Source organism: Rhinoderma darwinii, chromosome 6 (genome assembly GCF_050947455.1).
Source record: "Rhinoderma darwinii isolate aRhiDar2 chromosome 6, aRhiDar2.hap1, whole genome shotgun sequence".
NCBI lineage: Eukaryota > Metazoa > Chordata > Amphibia > Anura > Rhinodermatidae > Rhinoderma > Rhinoderma darwinii.
Window position 1 is genome coordinate 139,728,454 of NC_134692.1, and position 20,255 is coordinate 139,748,708.

At 38.8% G+C, this 20,255-nt stretch overlaps 1 protein-coding gene across 2 annotated transcripts in view; it reads left to right on the plus strand.

The window, feature by feature from the left end:
• Window positions 1–20,255, plus strand: part of PEMT (phosphatidylethanolamine N-methyltransferase) — a 165,306-nt gene that overhangs the window by 72,850 nt on the left and 72,201 nt on the right. For both annotated transcript variants that reach the window (XM_075830662.1, XM_075830661.1), the window contains exon 5: window positions 4,364–4,475. In XM_075830662.1, the coding sequence (XP_075686777.1) occupies window positions 4,364–4,475 (112 nt within the window). The remainder of the gene's footprint in view (window positions 1–4,363; window positions 4,476–20,255) is intronic.

The following is a 20,255-nucleotide window of genomic DNA, read 5'->3' on the forward strand; positions in this document are numbered from 1 at the left end:
CCCTCCTTTTCTTCCTACTTCCCTCCTTTGTCTTACCCTTCCCTCCTTTTATTCATTTCCTCTCTTCATTTTTTCCCCTCCCTCATTTCCTTTCTCCTTTTCTACTTCCCACCACAAGCTACTTACTTTCCTTTTCTTTCTTATCCTTATCCTGTTTTTTCTTTTCCTTTTTATTTTCTTTCGTTTCCTTCCTCTCTTCCTACCCCTTCCCTCCCTTCCTTCTTTCCCTCCCTTTTTTCCTTCCTTCCCTCTCTTCTTTCCTTATTTCTTTCCCTCCTTTCCTTCTCTCCCTCCCTTCCCTCTTTTCCTTACTTCCCTCTTTCCCTCCCTTCTCTCTTTCCCTCCCTCCCTTCCTTCCTTCCCTCCCTTCTTTCGTTCCTTTCCTTCCTTCCCTCCATTCTTTTCCTTCTTTCTTTCCTTCCCTTCCTTCCTTCTTTCATTTCCTTCCTCCTTTCCCTCCCTTCTTTCTTTCCTTCCTCCTTTCCCTCCCTTCCTCCTTTCCCTCCTTTCCCTCCTTCCTCCTTTCCCTTCCTTCTTTCTTTCCTTCCATCCCTTCTTTCTTTCCTTCCCTCCCTTCTTTCTTTCCTTTCCTCCCTTCTTTCCGTCTTTCTTTCCTTCCTTCCCTCCTTTCTTTCCTTTTTTTTTCCCTTTCCTTCTTTCTTTCCCTTTCATTATTTCCTTTTCTCCCTTCCCTTTTTTTCTTCCCTTCTTCTTTCTTTCATTCATTCATTCTTTCTTTACCTTACATTCTTTATTTCTCTCCCTTCCCTTCTTTCCGTGTCTTTTTTTTCTCTTCTCCTCTTTTCTTTTTATTGACGTAGAAACAAGGGATGGATCACCATAGGCAGCCTGGGAAAGTTGGATGACAACCCTCTGTTGAAACTGTAATAACAGCCAATTGTCACCCAGCTTTCTCACAATCAGATATAACAGAATAGGATTTTCTTTGAGCCGTCCTCTACTGTGAAGTTGGTAAAAATTTTATTAGTTTGTTAATTACATCTAATTCTAGGAAATCCTAATTGCAATGTTTATCATCCTGCTTTTCTAGGTCCCAGAATGGTACATCTACCCGTTATTCAGATAATCCCCTCTCCAACATTACTTACATAATTCACTATGAAAAGGCAAATTGGACTTACAGGATTCTAGGAAAGCTGTGTGACAACCCCCTGTGGGATCTGCAATGATGGCCATATAAAGGCCACCCAGCTTTCCCAGATACAGATATTATCAAGAATCACTTATTGTTGAATAATTTTTTTTCTGGGCAGAATGTGGTGAGGAATCATGAACACTACCAACTTTTGCTATATTACTTTCGCCGTCCTCGTTACCGCCGTATTACGCGCGTGAGAACATTGCACATTATATAACACGCCGCACACACAAATATCCATGTACCCCAGGGAGATTGATCCATTTATCTGGTCACTGTGTGCGAGTTCATTACTAGAGACCTCATTACCATCCCAACCCAATAAACACGTCTATTTAGACACCGGACATTTTACCGGAGAAAAATGTACACCGCGCCGCAGAGGATTTACGTAAGCTTCGATGTAATTGTCTACGTCTGTTATGCAGGACACATTTATACCAAAGGTCACTTTATTATAGTCCACATTCTATGTAACATGTTGTATTATTATTATCAGCGTTTCAGTCCTTAAATTGAATGTCTGCCTTTTGTTACGGTCCGGTCCGGTCCCTACGATACCTAAAGAAAGAACCAGACTGGCAGAACAATTCACCTATAGCACCCCATCCCTTTCCCACAAGCTCGGTCAGGATCAAGGTACTCGGCTGGCCCTAGGACTTTGGTGCCTCTAACTTGCCGGTGGTTGATTCTCTGGATAGTGTCAGCGGAAGGGGAACCAAACAATGGGGCGGTTGGACATACGGTTGCTACAATTAACAGCAGTAAAAGTCTATCATCTGTACCAAAATATTGACATCAGATTCAAGCAGTTCAGGGTTCGGTCAGGGGGATGTAGCAGAGCTGGGTGTGTGGTACAGAGGCAGTAGTCTGCCAAACCAGGGTTCGTAACAGTGATATAGCAGAGCTGGGTACATGGTACAGAAACAGTAATCAGGCAATCCAGCGTTTGGTAATTGTGATGTTGCGGAGCTGGGTGCTTAGCACAGTAGCAGCAGCCAGGAGGGTCGTCAAGGACAGAAACAGGTTACAACAATAAAGTTCAAGTTCAGGATAGCAAACCAGGTTAGGGAACTAACACTGATAACTAGCACTGAGGACAGCAAGCAAGGGATTTAAATAGAGTTCCACCTGACATTCCAGCCAGCCCCTCCGAGACTCATTATGGCAGTGGCCGTCGCCGCTGGAATGCGGCGAGCTGACCATTTAAAAAAAAAATATATATATATATCTAAATAGGTACAATATTCTGCACTGATTAACTTCTTAATATATCTGTATGGCGGTTGGAGCTCAGGTTTTATGATACAAAGCTCCAAATGTGCATATATATATATATATTACCGTTCAAAAGTTTGGGGTCACCCAGACAATTTTGTGTTTTCCATGAAAACTCACACTTATATTTATCAAATGAGTTGCAAAATGACTAGAAAATATAGTCCAGACATTGACAAGGTTAGAAATAATGATTTTCTCCTTCAGACTTTGCTTTGGTCTTGGAATGCTCCATTTGCAGCAATTCCAGCATTGCAGACCTTTGGCATTCGAGCTGTTAATTTGCTGAGGTCATCGGGAGACATTTCCCCCCATGCTTCCAGAAGCCCCTCCCACAAGTTGGATTGGCTTGATGGGCACTTCTTGCGTACCATACGGTCAAGCTGCTCCCACAACAGCTCTATGGGGTTGAGATCTGGTGACTGCGCTGGCCACTCCATTACAGATAGAATACCAGCTGCCTGCTTCTTCCCTAAATAGTTCTTGCATCATTTGGAGGTGCTTTGGGTCATTGTCCTGTTGTAGGATGAAATTGGCTCCAATCAAGGGCTGTCCACAGGGTATGGCATGGCGTTGCGGAGTGATAGCCTTCCTTATTCAAAATCCCTTTTACCTTGTACAAATCTCCCACTTTACCCCAGACCATCACATGACCTCCACCATGCTTGACAGATGGTGTCAGGCGCTCTTCCAGCATCTTTTCAGTTGTTCTGCGTCTCACAAATATTCTTCTGTGTGATCCAAACACCTCAAACTTCCATTCGTCTGTCCATAACACTTTTTCCCAATCTTCCTCTGTCCAATGTCTGAGCTTTTGCCCATATTAATCTTTTCCTTTTATTAGCCAGTCTCAGATATGGCTTTTTCTTTGCCACTCTGCCCTGAAGGCCAGCATCCCGGAGTCGCCTCTTCACTGTAGACGTTGACACTGGCGTTTTGCGGGTACTATTTAATGAAGCTGCCAGTTGAGGACCTGTGAGGCGTCTATTTCTCAAACTAGAGACTCTAATGTACTTGTCTTGTTGCTCAGTTGTGCAGCGGGGCCTCCCACTTCTCTTTCTACTCTGGTTAGAGCCTGTTTTTGCTGTCCTCTGAAGGGAGTAGTACACACCGTTGTAGGAAATCTTCAGTTTCTTGGCAATTTCTCGCATGGAATAGCCTTCATTTCTAAGAACAAGAATAGACTGTCGAGTCTCACATGAAAGCTCTCTTTTTCTAGCCATTTTGAGAGTTTAATCGAACCCACAAATGTAATGCTCCAGATTCTCAACTAGCTCAAAGGAAGGTCAGTTTTATAGCTCCTCTAAACAGCAAAACTGTTTACAGCGGTGCTAACATAATTGCACAAGGGTTTTCAAGTGTTTTCTAATCATCCATTAGCCTTCTAACACAGTTAGCAAACACAATGTACCATTAGAACACTGGAGTGATGGTTGCTGGAAATGGGCCTCTATACACCTATGTAGATATTGCATTAAAAACCAGACGTTTGCAGCTAGAATAGTCATTTAGCACATTAACAATGTATAGAGTGGATTTCTGATTAATTTAATGTTATCTTCATTAAAAAAAACTGTGCTTTTTTTGCAAAAATAAGGAAATTTCTAAGTGACCCTAAACTTTTGTAGTGCATGTATATATATATATATATATATATATATATGTGTGTTAAAAGATAAGGTTCTAGCTACCTGCTGCCACCACTAGAGGGAGCTCATGAGCTTACTGCATACTGATCATACATTGGTATCAATAATAACGCAGTATTCAGTAAGCTCCCCCTAGTGGTGGCTGCATGCAGAGTTTAGTCTAACAATTCACTGGATTCTGAAGAATCATTGAGGCACGAGGTACAGGGCGCCATTACTTGAATAGCTCTAATGAATGTCTTACTGTTATGTTTTCTTTCTTCTTCTCTGATTCCAGGTGATTATTTTGGAATTCTGATGGAGAAGAAGGTGACCGGCTTCCCGTTTACTGTAATGGAGAATCCTATGTATTGGGGAAGTACCGCCAATTACCTGGGTCTGGCCTTCCTGTAAGTACAACATCAGGCACTATATTGCGAAAAGTATGTGCCCCCATTACTAACATTCCGCATAAAGTCCATGTTAACCCCCTCTCTCAGATCCAGCAGCGTCATTGGGCAATCCTGTCAAGTGGGGGCACCCAATCACTGCCCCCCACTCCAGCACCAGTCCTTCTCAGCCGTGTCGCATTGTTATACCAGAGGGTGCAACCTGATTACATCATTTGTCCAATATTATCTAGTAAATCACTTTCCTACTGTTACGTTTTTCGGCTGCAGTCCCTCGGCCTGCATTGGTTTCGTCCTGACTACTGCCTCACTTACGATTATGGTTCTACCGGAGATATTTTTGCACCTGGCAACAATCGGAGACCATTTTGGGTACCGTATCCCCCATATCCTGCAACAAAGTCCAGACATCCTTGCAGGGCTTAAGGGTGAATACCAGGGCCCCTAAGCTGCCCATACACATTAGATGAAAGTCGGCTAAACATGATTTCGGTGATACCAGCCGACCACCTGATGTGAATGGGGCTATCCCAACACTCCCCCATTGGCAGATGTCGGAGGAAAGAGGGATATGGAATTTCATCATGCCCCATCCTTTATCGCAGGAGATAAGAAGGGTCTGACAACCACTTATTACCTTCTTCCCATTGGAAACACATGCGTGCTCGGCTGAGCTGAGTGTGTGTGTCCGGGGGAGATGGGAGGAATAGTTGTTCAGCCGATGGCTTGCTAACAAGTCATGTCAAATGAGGAGGATAAACTCCACATTAATGGCCTTGGTTTTAGAGCAAGCTATCAAACAAATATATGGAAGTGATAAATAGATAGATAGATAGATAGATGGATATGAGATAGATAGATAGATAGATAGATAGATAGATATGAGATAGAGAGATAGATATGAGATAGAGAGATAGATAGATAGATATGAGATAGAGAGATAGATAGATAGATAGATAGATAGATAGATAGATAGATAGATAGATAGATAGATAGATAGATAGATAGATATGAGATAGATAGATATGAGATAGATAGATATGAGAGAGATAGATATGAGATAGATAGATAGATAGATAGATAGATAGATAGATAGATAGATAGATAGATAGATAGATAGATAGATAGATAGATAGATAGATAGATAGATAGATATTAGATAGATAGATATTAGATAGATAGATAGATATGAGATAGATAGATAGATATGAGAGAGATAGATAGATATGAGATAGATAGATATGAGATAGATAGATAGATAGATAGATAGATATGAGAGAGATAGATATGAGATAGATAGATAGATAGATAGATAGATAGATAGATATGAGAGAGATAGATAGATATGAGAGAGATAGATAGATAGATATGAGAGAGAGATAGATAGATAGATAGATATGAGAGAGATAGATAGAGAGATAGATATGAGATAGATATGAGATAGATAGATAGATAGATAGATATGAGATAGATAGATATGAGATAGATAGATAGATAGATAGATAGATATGAGATAGATAGATAGATATGAGATAGATAGATAGATAGATAGATATGAGATAGATAGATATGAGATAGATAGATAGATAGATAAAGTCCAAATACAATGTCAGCCACACAGCCTTGTAAATCATAGGTGGGTGCCGACCTGCCCAGGTCAGGGCTAACAGACCTGCTGTAGTAGAATCCAAAAATCAGGCAGCACTCCCAAGGTATAAGCAAGGTAGAAAAAGGTGCTTTATTGGTCCATATACACACGACGTTTCAGCTCAACACAGGAGCCTTTCTCAAGTGATAGATATGAGATAGATAAATATGAGATAGATAGATAGATAGATATGAGATAGATAGATAGATAGATAGATAGATAGATAGATAGATAGATAGATAGATAGATAGATAGATAGATAGATATGAGATAGATAGATATGAGATAGATAGATAGATAGATAGATAGATAGATAGATAGATAGATAGATAGATAGATAGATAGATAGATAGATAGATAGATATGAGATAGATAGATATGAGATAGATAGATGGATAGATAGATATGAGATAGATAGATAGATAGATAGATAGATAGATAGATAGATAGATAGATAGATAGATAGATAGATAGATAGATAGATAGATAGATAGATATGAGATAGATAAATATGAGATAGATAGATAGATATGAGATAGATAGATATGAGATAGATAGATAGATAGATAGATAGATATATGAGATAGATAGATATGAGATAGATATGAGATAGATAAATATGAGATAGATAGATAGATAGATATGAGATAGATAGATATGAGATAGATAGATAGATAGATAGATAGATAGATAGATAGATAGATAGATAGATAGATAGATAGATAGATAGATATGAGATAGATAGATGGATAGATAGATATTAGATAGATAGATAGATAGATAGATAGATAGATAGATAGATAGATAGATAGATAGATAGATATGAGATAGATATGAGATAGATAAATATGAGATAGATAGATATGAGATAGATAGATAGATAGATAGATATGAGATAGATAGATAGATAGATAGATAGATAGATAGATAGATAGATAGATAGATAGATATGAGATAGATAGATATGAGATAGATAGATAGATATGAGAATACCCTCAGCACAATGTTTTTCCCTGTCCATGTATTACTACCATCCCTTGTATTAGATATATCCGTGTCCTTGCCCATCTGAACTTAAATTTTATTTTTGGTGCTTATACCCAGCGATAAAGTGAAGGTTATGAGGAGTCGATAAGGCATGGTCGTTCTTCTGTCGTCAGTGTATTTAACCACTGAGCATCCAGAATGATGTCTATGACAACACGATACAAAAAGTCCATTATGTAGATCAGGTGAACACCGTATTTCGTCATTCTTCATCTCTGCCGTGGCTCTGTGCAGCGGGTCGTGGTGTAGGTGGTTATTTATCACTCCAGCTAATTAAATCATGGAAAACTATCCCAGCAGCAGGAAGTGAACGGTGAAACGGGGCGGGAATAGAACACTCTATAACCAATCAAATCTCAGGAATGATCAAAGCAGGATATTTGTTGTAAAGCGGGTGGAGATAAAACACTCTATAACCAATCAAATCACTAGAATGGTCGCAGCAGGAGAGCTGTTATAAAGTGGGTGGGGGAAAAGACTCTCTAACCAATCAAATCCCAGGAATGGATTTATAGATGTTATAAAGTGGGTGGAGATAGAATACCCTATAAATAACCAAATCACTGGAATGGTCAGAGCATGATACGTGTTGTGAAGTGGGCGGGGAAAAAAGACACTATAACCAATCAAATCACTGGAATAGTCACAGCAGGAGATGTGCTGTGAAGTGGACGGGGATATGATAACCCATAGCCAATCAGATCTGCACCGCCAATGATCTAAGTGACATTGACAATACTCAGTAACGTTCATAATCTTTCCTAGTAGGGGATACGATGCCTATTACGCCACCCATTATGATTGGCATGCCTGCTTTCACTTGTGCCGCTATTAGTACATATGTTACGGCAGAGGGCAACTTTGGGATACAATGTTCTAACATTGTATCTCAATATGTGACTACATATCGCAGAAAAAAGCCATGCTAAGCGGCTGGTCATGTTGCGTTTTTTTGCCGCAATTTTACAAAAATTGCTGTAAAAAAATCACGATGTGACCGTGACATGTGAATAGACCCCATGTACGGCCTCTTCCTGTGATATGACGGAACTTTGATCCCATTTTCCGTGACTTATTTTCAGCCAAGCAGTTTCTTTTTGCAAATTGTATCTGTGTTCTAGAATTAGTGCAGATCAGTCCCTACCTGAAAGTTCTAGAACTTTCTGTATGTCCACCCCCCCCCCCCCCACCAAATGGACTGTTAATAGTCTTGTTCCTAGTTGTCCGCACAGCTGGCGTGTAAGGATCACTAATTGCAGAAGGTACATTGTCTAATTATTGTTCTCATTAGCCGATTATGAGCTGATTTAATGTATATCACCCACCAGTTACAGTAACAAGGCCCCCGCGACATAAGGGAAAAGGCTATAGGCTGTCGTGTAATGAATTAATGCCTTCTAACCACGCTCGGCCTTCGGGGACTGAGCACAGTTTGTCAATTAGCTCAGCCATGTAAATTTGTTCTGGTGTGCATAAATAAATCAAGGACTTGATAGGAGATGTATTAGTAAAATCAAGTCCTAGCTGAAAGCGAAGAAAATGGCCTAGAAGCAGCGCCAAGATGTAATAACGTTCAACAAGAGTGCGAATAAATAGTAATGACTCCCATATGTGCCCGTCAGCCGGCACCTGATGGACAACACCAATGGTGGCTCTTGGGTTGGCATTGGTGCCTTGCAGTACTAGGGTCATGGGCTCGGTTCACACCAGGGTACATGTATCTACTCCTCTTGTTTGCTCCCACACTCCCAACAGTCTTGGTCCCAGGTCAACCCATGACCGTGACCTCGAATCCAGTAATTGTCCATAATTTCAGCATTGTATGTCATCAATATTGTGGCCTAGACAACCCAAAACAAGGAGATGGCTGTCCTGAATTTTGGTTGAATCAGATTAAGGCATGTAGACAATTTATAAAGTCGTATATATCCCCGAAAATTCCTTAAAGGGGTCTTCCACCTAAATGTATTTTTACAAAAAATATAGATAATGTGGTAGTAAGGGGTAGGCATAGGCCTGGCGTATCTCCATACAAGACCCTTGTATCTTTTTTGTCGTCAGGTGGCAATTCTTACTTGAACTGAAGACAGACTGGTCGCTAAGGGCTCGCTGCCTGACAACCTTATTGAGAAGACTGTATCTATGGCAGTATATCCCTAGCAACCAGATTGTCAGACTTGACTGAGATGTTCAGCTCAAGACTAGTCATGGTGTCGATAGCAGAAAGAGAGATGACATTCTTCACCCCAGGCATTATTAATCAGACTTTTCTCTGAATTGTGGTGGAGAACCCCTTCTACTGACTTTTGGTTGACAACCTGACAACCTTACTGACTGATTGTTGTTTTGTTTTTGACCTTACGTGATCCCAATGGCCATCGTTGAACTCCAGGCAGCCTGGAGAACCATTTCAATCTCTTTCTCTACAATGTAAGACAAAGTAATTGTGGTTGCAATAATTGAGTAGGTAAACAAGCCCTCGTAGACCTTCGTATTACCCAGCAGCCCTATAATTATGACAAGCGGAGCACTCCAGGACATGAGCCCTCATTTGTACAAGGTTTTTCAAAGAGGCTTTCATTCAGCCGCATCTACAAAAGGACTGTCGGAGAAGTTAAGAGATATAAAAAACATGGCTGCTTTCTTTCAAAAACAGCGCCACACCTGTCCACAGGTTGTGAGTGGCATTGCAGCGTACCCATATTCACTTTAATGGAACTGAGCTGCAATTTCCAGACACAACCCATAGACAGGTGTGGCGCTGTTTTTGAAAGAAAGCAGCCATGATTTTCAACTCATGTACAATCCCCTTGAGATGTTCTGGTGGGGTCACAAGCCATTGTCTTATGGATCATCCCTGCTCTGTTTGAGAGTGGGCAGTGGAGAATTGTGAGGCCTAGTTTACACTGATTTTTTGGAGCGGATTTTGACGCGGAAACCGCGTAAAAAACTGGCGAAAACTTCTCCTATTAATTTTATTGGTTGGCGGAGACGTTTTTTCCCGCGTGCGGAAAAAAAATCTCGCGGGAAGAAGAGCCATGCGTTTCCGTCTCTGACCTCCCATTGACATCAATAGGAGGCAGAGAAAGCGGTTTTCGCTGCGTTTTTTGCCCGCGGCGCTCAATGTCTGCGGCCGAAAAAGTGTTCTGCCAGCAGGTCAAAATCTCAAAGGAATTTTGAGGCAGATTTTTCCGTCTGCCAAAAACTCTGTGTGAACAGGGCCTAAGGATGTTCTTCTCAATTCCTTCATCTTGAGAACATGTAATATTGAAGTCTGGTGCGGAATAGCAATTTAATGCTCGACACAATAGAGTTTCCTTATAACTGGCGTCAGCTATGGGAACCATGGAGACATGACAAGTTGCACGGGGAGCTTTGGTGAGCTGTAAGATTTTGGTCCTTTGTTTTGAGGATTGGTCCCCCACAAGGTGTCATGGCGCCTATAACCAGAGACGTTCCCCCATGGGAGTGGTAGTTATGGCCATGTTGGTCATCGCCCAGCTTTGCCAGACAACTGAAGAAGTGACCGAGACTAAAACCGGTCTTTTGTCAGGACCAGTTGGGATCCCAGTGGCCAGATCCCGACCAACCATCATCTTATGACATCTCCCATTTGACGAAGTTATTCGTTTGTTCCCGCAGTGGGAGACCCTCTGATCAGATTATCATTTTGGGACCCTTCTTACAAAAAGGGACTGTCCGAAGTGGACAATTCCTTTAAACAAGGGTTATTACAGAACTTTCCCACAAACAGATGTAACGAAGAATTGGCTAAAGAGAATTTGATAGAAGAGGACAATTTTTAAATTTTTGGGGTGAGTGCCCTTTAAACTGAACTCCGTCACCCTGGTCAATCACTGCCCTCTGGTTCCGGATAAGGGTGATTGTCATGTTAATAATTGGGAACTCCTTGCCCAAAAAAAAAACAAAGAATCCAAACTGAATCCTGTCATTTATGGGGAGGATTTTGAACTCGTGGACCCGTGATGGGACGTTCTTGTTCCCATAGAGGAAACATATACTATGTCTATGGGTCAGTGATTTTACCTGCCCCATTCTTGGCACTTTAATAGGATAAGAAGTTGACGACTAGCGGAAAGTTTTTTAAATTGGACAAACTAAATCACCCCTTGAAGGGAACATGTTTTTGGGACTGGCCCATTTACTACAATATCAATAATAATGTTCTAGACCAGGGGTCTCAAGCACGCGGCCCGCGGGACACAGAGCCGCTAGTATCGGCTCTGCTCCGAGACTCTGGAATTCCCTGACATCGCTGTCCACATATGAACAGCGATGTCTGGGGCATCCACAGAGTTGGAGTCCCGGGCAGAGCGCTAGTACAGGCTCTGCTCCGGGACTCTGTGGAATTCCCTGACATCGCTGCCCATATATGGACAGTGTGTCAGCTCTTCCCCAGAGCGGGAGTCCCAGTGATGTCAGAAGCACAGCTGGGGTCCCAGGAAGAGCCTACTAGCGCTCTGCCCGGGACTCCAGCTCTGGGGTTGCCCCTGACCGCATCAACAGAGGGCACTGTGGCCACATCAACGGAGGGCACTGTGGCCGCATCAACGGAGGGCACTGTGGCCGCATTAACGGAGGGTACTGTGGCAGTATCTAGGGGTGTGTTGCATTATCTACAGAGGGCACTGCGGCAGCATCCACCGAGGGCACAGCGGCAGCATCCACCGAGGGCACTGCGGCAGCATCCACCGAGGGCACTGCGGCAGCATCCACAGAGGCCACTGCAGCACTATCTAAAAAGGGGCTGCCCAATCTTGACGTGTGTCTGCCAAACTCTGCCAACTGAGGCGCCGGACTGCATTTAGCGACACTTAAACTGGAAAGCTGGATTGTTGAAATAAGCACGTGGAGAAATATCTCAAATTTTAAACCTTGCGCTATTATTATAGTAATGTAGTATTATTATTCTAGTAATGTAGTGTTATAGTAGGTCAAATAACTAATTGATTAACAATAATTTTGTATTGTATCAAATTTGAAAGTAATGCGGCCCGTCAACTTCCCATTTTTTCTATATGCGGCCCACTTATCCGGCCGAGTTTGAGACCCCTGTTCTAGACGGTCCAAAGGATCCCAGTTATGAAGACCCCCTAAAATATGCCAAGCATGGCGCTGGAACGGACCTTGTTGTTTATGCCCACCCCTCACATGACACTTCCGGTAATCCTCTTGTTAAACTGGAAGAGTCTTGGGAGTGACTGGGGCAGGGGGTCACTTTTTTTGGCCCCCTAATTAGCACTTTCTAGGGACTTTTTAGTGTGTGCTCATTTGTCCATTAATTCAGTATTAATAGGGCATTGTACAGATATCCTACTGGGTATAGCTATAGGGGGTGCAGAGATAGCAGATGCCAGAGGGTGCTTTAAGGCCCCCCTACCACATAAGACACCCGTATTATTAATGGCACATGGTAGGTGGGGGCCCTGTCATAGATTTTTCATGAGGGCCAAAGAACTTCATGTGCATCTTAATTCATAAGGATTTGACCTCTCGCTATTGGGACCAATTATTAGAACGGGGGTCCCGAGTCCCCCACTAATCTCACACGGCAGGGGCGAGGAGGTGTTTGTATGGAGCGTAGGTGAAGCTTTCATGTTGCTGCTCCCGACAAACTATGGGAGTTTTGGAAACAGACGATCGGCGGGGTTCCCTGCATCGGGGCCCCCCGACGATTGAACATTTATCACCCATCCTGTGATGTTTATGGAGGAAAATCCCTTTAAGGAGAGAAAAAGCTAAAATTTGATCATCACCCGTAATGGGAAGAAAAAAAATGAAATAAAAAAAATCTGTAAGGGTAAAATTTTACGATTGTTCTGCGAAGCTAAACTTAGATGAAATATCTGTTGAATTCCAGTCCATTGAATTCCAGGGCAGAATCCTATATAGAGGTTATAAGAAGGTCGTCACATCACAGCGGTGGATACAGTTCAATAAAACCGAAATCTACCATGGCGGATAAAATAACAAGCCGATCGTCTTCTCACTGCGAGCGCCCCGACGGAAATCAAAGCTCTCAGTCGGTAATGGTGTGGACGTAGGGGCGTGCAGGGAAAGGGTTAAACTTCCAAATCCCTTTGTATTTAGAAGCCATTTTTTTTTACGCGCAGCTTTGGGTTACGGCTCGGAGTTTGTTTTTTTTCTTCTGAACTCCGCCAGAGTAAAATGTGTAACGAAGATCATGGATTGTTCTCAGAAAAGATTATCCCCAGGGGCGCGGGAACAGGAGACAGGACAGGTTTTCTGTCATTTGATTCATAACCTCATTACCTTTTGACGGAGTGTTATTTTTCTTCACAGACGGCGCAGGGCTTGATCTTTCCTCGGAAAGCGAAGCTTCTAAAAATACTGTAAATGACTGACGTTCGGTGCGCGGCGATTCTTCACGTCGTTTGTGTGAAACCAGCAGAAGGAGAATGTATGGAGGGAAACGGCGTCCATATTTACAGCGGCGAGGATCAAGCTTTGACCGATAGTGATAAGGCTTCATTCACATCTGGGACTCCGAAATGTTCAAAAATACTTTGTGTTTCAATTTCTCACCATTTTTCAAACCTCTGCTTTGCTGTCAATGAATGGAAATCTTCTTGTTTTCTTCCAGAGAGTCTTTTAGGCCTAATATTTCTCAGAGTTAAGGGTTTGTTACAAATGTATCTAGACAGTCCTCTGTGAGCTAATAAGCTTGATACATTGTAGCAAAACCATCACTACAAGGGAGAGATTGTTTCAATCTCATAGAGGATTGCCTAGATTGATCGCAAACCCTCAGCTGTGTGAGCAGGACAAGTTTTTAGACTCTGGATGTAAACAAGAATGTTCACATTGACTGGCTGAAAATCTGTATTGAACTAGTCCTGCTCACACAGCTGAGGGTTTGCTATTATGCATCAGTGTAGACTCTAGGTAATCTTCTGTTGGTAGACACATCAGCATTTCTCATTTGTTCTGGTATTTTGCTACAATGTATCAGTGTAGCTAAAATGTATCCGACTGTTAAGCCCTGAGGAGCTTCTAGACTTAATACAATTCTAGCAAACCACCTGGATGCAGCGGTCACCTCACCGGGCAGGATCGTTTTGGAGGACCCCCATTATTGACATAGATGTGGGTCCCAGCTCTGGGACCTGCAAAGATCAGAGATTTATGGCATATTTTGTGGATATGCTATAAATGTCTGTGATCGGAATAACTCTTTAAGTCTGTATAGGATTTCAGTTTCTAGATATCTTGGAAGATTGTTTCCATTCACTGACCGCAAGAAGTGATCTTTAATTGGTATAGGGATTAAAACACACAGGGGCACATTTACTTAGACTGGCATTTCACACGCCAGGCTTAAGACTTCGTTAAAGTAAAATGTGCCAAATTTATTTAGAGGTGCATGCCGGAAATTGAAATCTACGCTTGCTACGAGCTATGTTTTTACGCCAATTTTTACAAGAATGTTTGAAGAGTTGTTTTCTTTTATGTTCATGATGGGATTTGTAGTTCGATGACAACTCGAAATCTAAAAATATCCCAGTCGTGAGTTATCGTGTTGTTAGAATTTGCAATATGGCCGTTGTCTGATGTCACGTCATATCCAGCGCATCACCTGTGTCTAACAGCGGCGCTCTGTGTGATGGGTGTAGACCGTCGTGGCACTTAGGACACAAAATTCCCTCTATCATTGCAGCGGCTGGAAATAAAAATAGCGCTTATCTACGGTGATAAATATTTCCCACAGCTCTATATTAAGGACTCACACACGGCAGTACAAACATTAATATCATCGCTCTCCCTAAGGCCCCAAAGTGAGTAATCCCTGCCCTGCGCTCAATTATTATTCCTCCTAAATCTCACAATGATCTGCAGAGCTGCAGCCATATTCTAACACCGGCAACGCTGCACGATTTCTCCTTTTTATCTGAACTTAGCGTGCTTTGTAGGAATCAATCAGATTAGGAAATTCTTAAAGAAAAATTCTCCCTCCGTATGAAGATAATTTTTTTTCTACCAGCCGTAATTATTTTTACGTTACTACCGTGGACAAGAAGCTAACTACTATAATACTGCCCCTATGTACAAAAACATAACTACTATAATACTGTCCCTATATACAAGAATATAACTACTATAATACTGCTCCTATATACAAGACTATAACTACTATAATACTGCTCCTATATACAAGAATATAACTACTATAATACTGCCTCCTATATACAAGAATATAACTACTATAATACTGCCCATATATACAAGAATATAACTACTATAATACTGCCCCTATATACAAGAATATAACTACTATAATACTGCCCCTATATACAAGAATATAACTACTATAATACTGCCTCTATATACAAGAATATAACTACTATCATACTGCTCCTATATACAAGAATATAACTACTATAATACTGCCCCTATATACAATAATATAACTACTATAATACTGCCCCTATATACAAGAATATAACTACTATAATACTGCCCCCTATGTACAAGAATATAACTACTATAATACTGCCCCTATATACAAGAATATAACTTCTATAATACTGCCCTCTATATACAAGAATATAACTACTATAATACTGCCCCCTATATACAAGAATATAACTACTATAATACTGCCCCTATATACAAGAATAGAACTACTATAATACTGCCTCCTATATACAAGAATATATCTACTATAATACTGCCCCTATATACAAGAATATAACTACTATAATACTGCCCCCTATATACAAGAATATAACTACTATAATACTGCCCCCTATATACAAGAATATAACTACTATAATGCTGCTCCAATATACAAGAATATAACTACTATAATACTCCCGCTATATACAAGAATATAACTACTATAATAATGCCCCTATATACAAGAATATAACTACTATAATACTGCCCCCTATATACAAGAATATAACTACTATAATACTGCCCCTATATACAAGAATATAACTACTATAATACTGCCCCTATATACAAGAATATAACTACTATAATACTGCTCCTATATACAAGAATATAACTACTATAATACTGCCCCTATATACAAGAATATAACTACTATAATACTGCCCCTATATACAAGAATATAACTACTATAACACTGCTTCTATATACAAGAATATAACTACTATAATACTGCTCCTATATACAAGAATATAACTACTATAATACTGCCCCTATGTACAAAAACATAACTACTATAATACTGCCCCTATATACAAGAATATAACTACTATAATACTGCCCCCTATAAACAAGAATATAACTACTATAATACTGCCCCTATATACAAGAATATAACTACTATAATACTGCCCTTATATACAAGAACATAACTACTATAATACTGCCCCTATATACAAGAATATAACTACTATAATACTGCCCCTTTTATACAAGAATATAACTACTATAATACTTCTCCTATATACAAGAATATAACTACTATAATACTGCCTCCTATATACAAGAATATAACTACTATAATACTGCCCCTATATACAAGAATATAAGTTCTATAATACTGCCTCCTATATACAAGAATATAACTACTATAACACTGCCCCTATGTACAATAATATACCTACTATAATACTTCCCCTAAATACAAGAATATAACTACTATAATACTGCCCTCTATGTACAAGAATATAACTACTATAATTCTGCCCCTATATACAAGAATATAACTACTATAATACTGCCCCCTATATACAAGAATATAACTACTATAATACTGCCTCCCATATACTAGAATATTACTACTATAATACTGCTCCTATATATAAGAATATAACTACTATAATACTGCTCCTATATACAAGAATATAACTACTATAATACTGCTCCTATATATAAGAATATAACTACTATAATACTGCTCCTATATACAAGAATATAACTACTATAATACTGCTCCTATATATAAGAATATAACTACTATAATACTGCTCCTATATACAAGAATATAACTACTATAATACTGCTCCTATATACAAGAATATAACCACTATAATACTGCTCCTAAATACAGGAATATAACTACTATAATACTGCTCCTATATACAAGAATATAACTACTATAATACTGCCCCCTATATACAAGAATATAACTACTATAATACTGCTCCTATATACAAGAATATAACTACTATAATACTGCCCCCTATATACAAGAATATAACTACTATAATACTCCCCTATATACAAGAATATAACTACTATAATACTGCCCCCTATATACAAGAATATAACTACTATAATACTGCTCCTATATACAAGAATATAACTACTATAATGCTGCCCCTATATACAAGAATATAACTACTATAATACTGCCCTATATACAAGAATATAACTACTATAATACTGCCCCCTATATACAAGAATATAACTACTATAATACTGCTCCTATATACAAGAATATAACTACTATAATGCTGCCCCTATATACAAGAATATAGCTACTATAATACTGCCCCTATATACAAGAATATAACTACTATAATACTGCCCCCTATATACAAGAATATAACTACTATAATACTGCCCCCTATATACAAGAATATAACTACTATAAAACTGCCCCTATACACAAGAATATAACTACTATAACACTGCCCCCTATATACAAGAATATAACTACTATAACACTGCTCCTATATACAAGAATATAACTACTATAATACTGCTCCTATATACAAGAATATAACTACTATAATACTGCCCCTATGTACAAAAACATAACTACTATAATACTGCCCCTATATACAAGAATATAACTACTATAATACTGCCCCCTATATACAAGAATATAACTACTATAATACTGCCCCTATATACAAGAATATAACTACTATAATACTGCCCTTATATACAAGAACATAACTACTATAATACTGCCCCTATATACAAGAATATAACTACTATAATACTGCCCCTTTTATACAAGAATATAACTACTATAATACTTCTCCTATATACAAGAATATAACTACTATAATACTGCCCCCTATATACAAGAATATAACTACTATAATACTGCCCCTATATACAAGAATATAAGTTCTATAATACTGCCTCCTATATACAAGAATATAACTACTATAACACTGCCCCTATGTACAATAATATACCTACTATAATACTTCCCCTAAATACAAGAATATAACTACTATAATACTGCCCTCTATGTACAAGAATATAACTACTATAATTCTGCCCCTATATACAAGAATATAACTACTATAATACTGCTCCTATATACAAGAATATAACTACTATAATACTGCCCCCTATATAAAAGAATATAACTACTATAATACTGCCTCCCATATACTAGAATATTACTACTATAATACTGCTCCTATATATAAGAATATAACTACTATAATACTGCTCCTATATACAAGAATATAACTACTATAATACTGCTCCTATATATAAGAATATAACTACTATAATACTGCTCCTATATACAAGAATATAACTACTATAATACTGCTCCTATATATAAGAATATAACTACTATAATACTGCTCCTATATACAAGAATATAACTACTATAATACTGCCCCCTATATACAAGAATATAACTACTATAATACTGCCCCTATATACAAGAATATAACTACTATAATACTGCCCCCTATATACAAGAATATAACTACTATAATACTGCCCCTATATACAAGAATATAACTACTATAATACTGCCTCCTATACACAAGAATATAACTACTATAATACTGCTCCTATATACAAGAATATAACTTTTATAATACTGCCTCCTATACACAAGAATATAACTACTATAATACTGCTCCTATATACAAGAATATAACTACTATAATACTGCCTCTATATACAAGAATATAGCTACTATAATATTGCTCCTATATACAAGAATATAACTACTATAATACTGCTCCTATATACAAGAATATAACTACTATAATACTGGCCCCAATATACAAGAATATAACTACTATAGTACTGCTCCTATATACAAGAATATAACTACTATAATACTGCCCCCTATATACAAGAATATAACTACTATAATACTGCCCCTATATACAAGAATATAACTACTATAATACTGCCCCCTATATACAAGAATATAACTACTATAATACTGCCCCCTATATACAAGAATATAACTACTATAATACTGATCCTATATACAAGAATATAACTACTATAATACTGCTTCTATATACAAGAATATAACTACTATAATACTGCCCCCTATATACAAGAATATAACTACTATAATGCTGCCCCTATATACAAGAATATAACTACTATAATACTGCCCTATATACAAGAATATAACTACTATAATACTGCCCCCTATATACAAGAATATAACTACTATAATACTGCTCCTATATACAAGAATATAACTACTATAATGCTGCCCCTATATACAAGAATATAGCTACTATAATACTGCCCCCTATATACAAGAATATAACTACTATAATGCTGCCCCTATATACAAGAATATAACTACTATAATACTGCCCCTATATACAAGAATATAACTACTATAATACTGCTCCTATATACAAGAATATAACTACTATAATGCTGCCTCCTATATACAATAATATAACTACTATAATACTGCCCCTATATACAAGAATATAACTACTATAATACTGCCCCCTATATACAAGAATATAACTACTATAAGACTGCCCCTATATACAAGAATATAACTACTATAATACTGCCTCCTATATAAAGAATATAACTACTATAATACTGCTCCTATATACAAGAATATAACTACTATAATACTGTTCCTATATACAAGAATATAACTACTATAATACTGTTCCTATATACAAGAATATAACTACTATAATACTGCTCCTATATACAAGAATATAACTACTATAAGGGTATGTTCACACGGCCTATTTACGGACGTAATTCGGGCGTTTTTGCCCCGAATTACGTCTGAAAATAGCGCCTCAATAGCGCTGACAAACATCTGCCCATTGAAAGCAATGGGCAGACGTTTGTCTGTTCACACGAGGCGT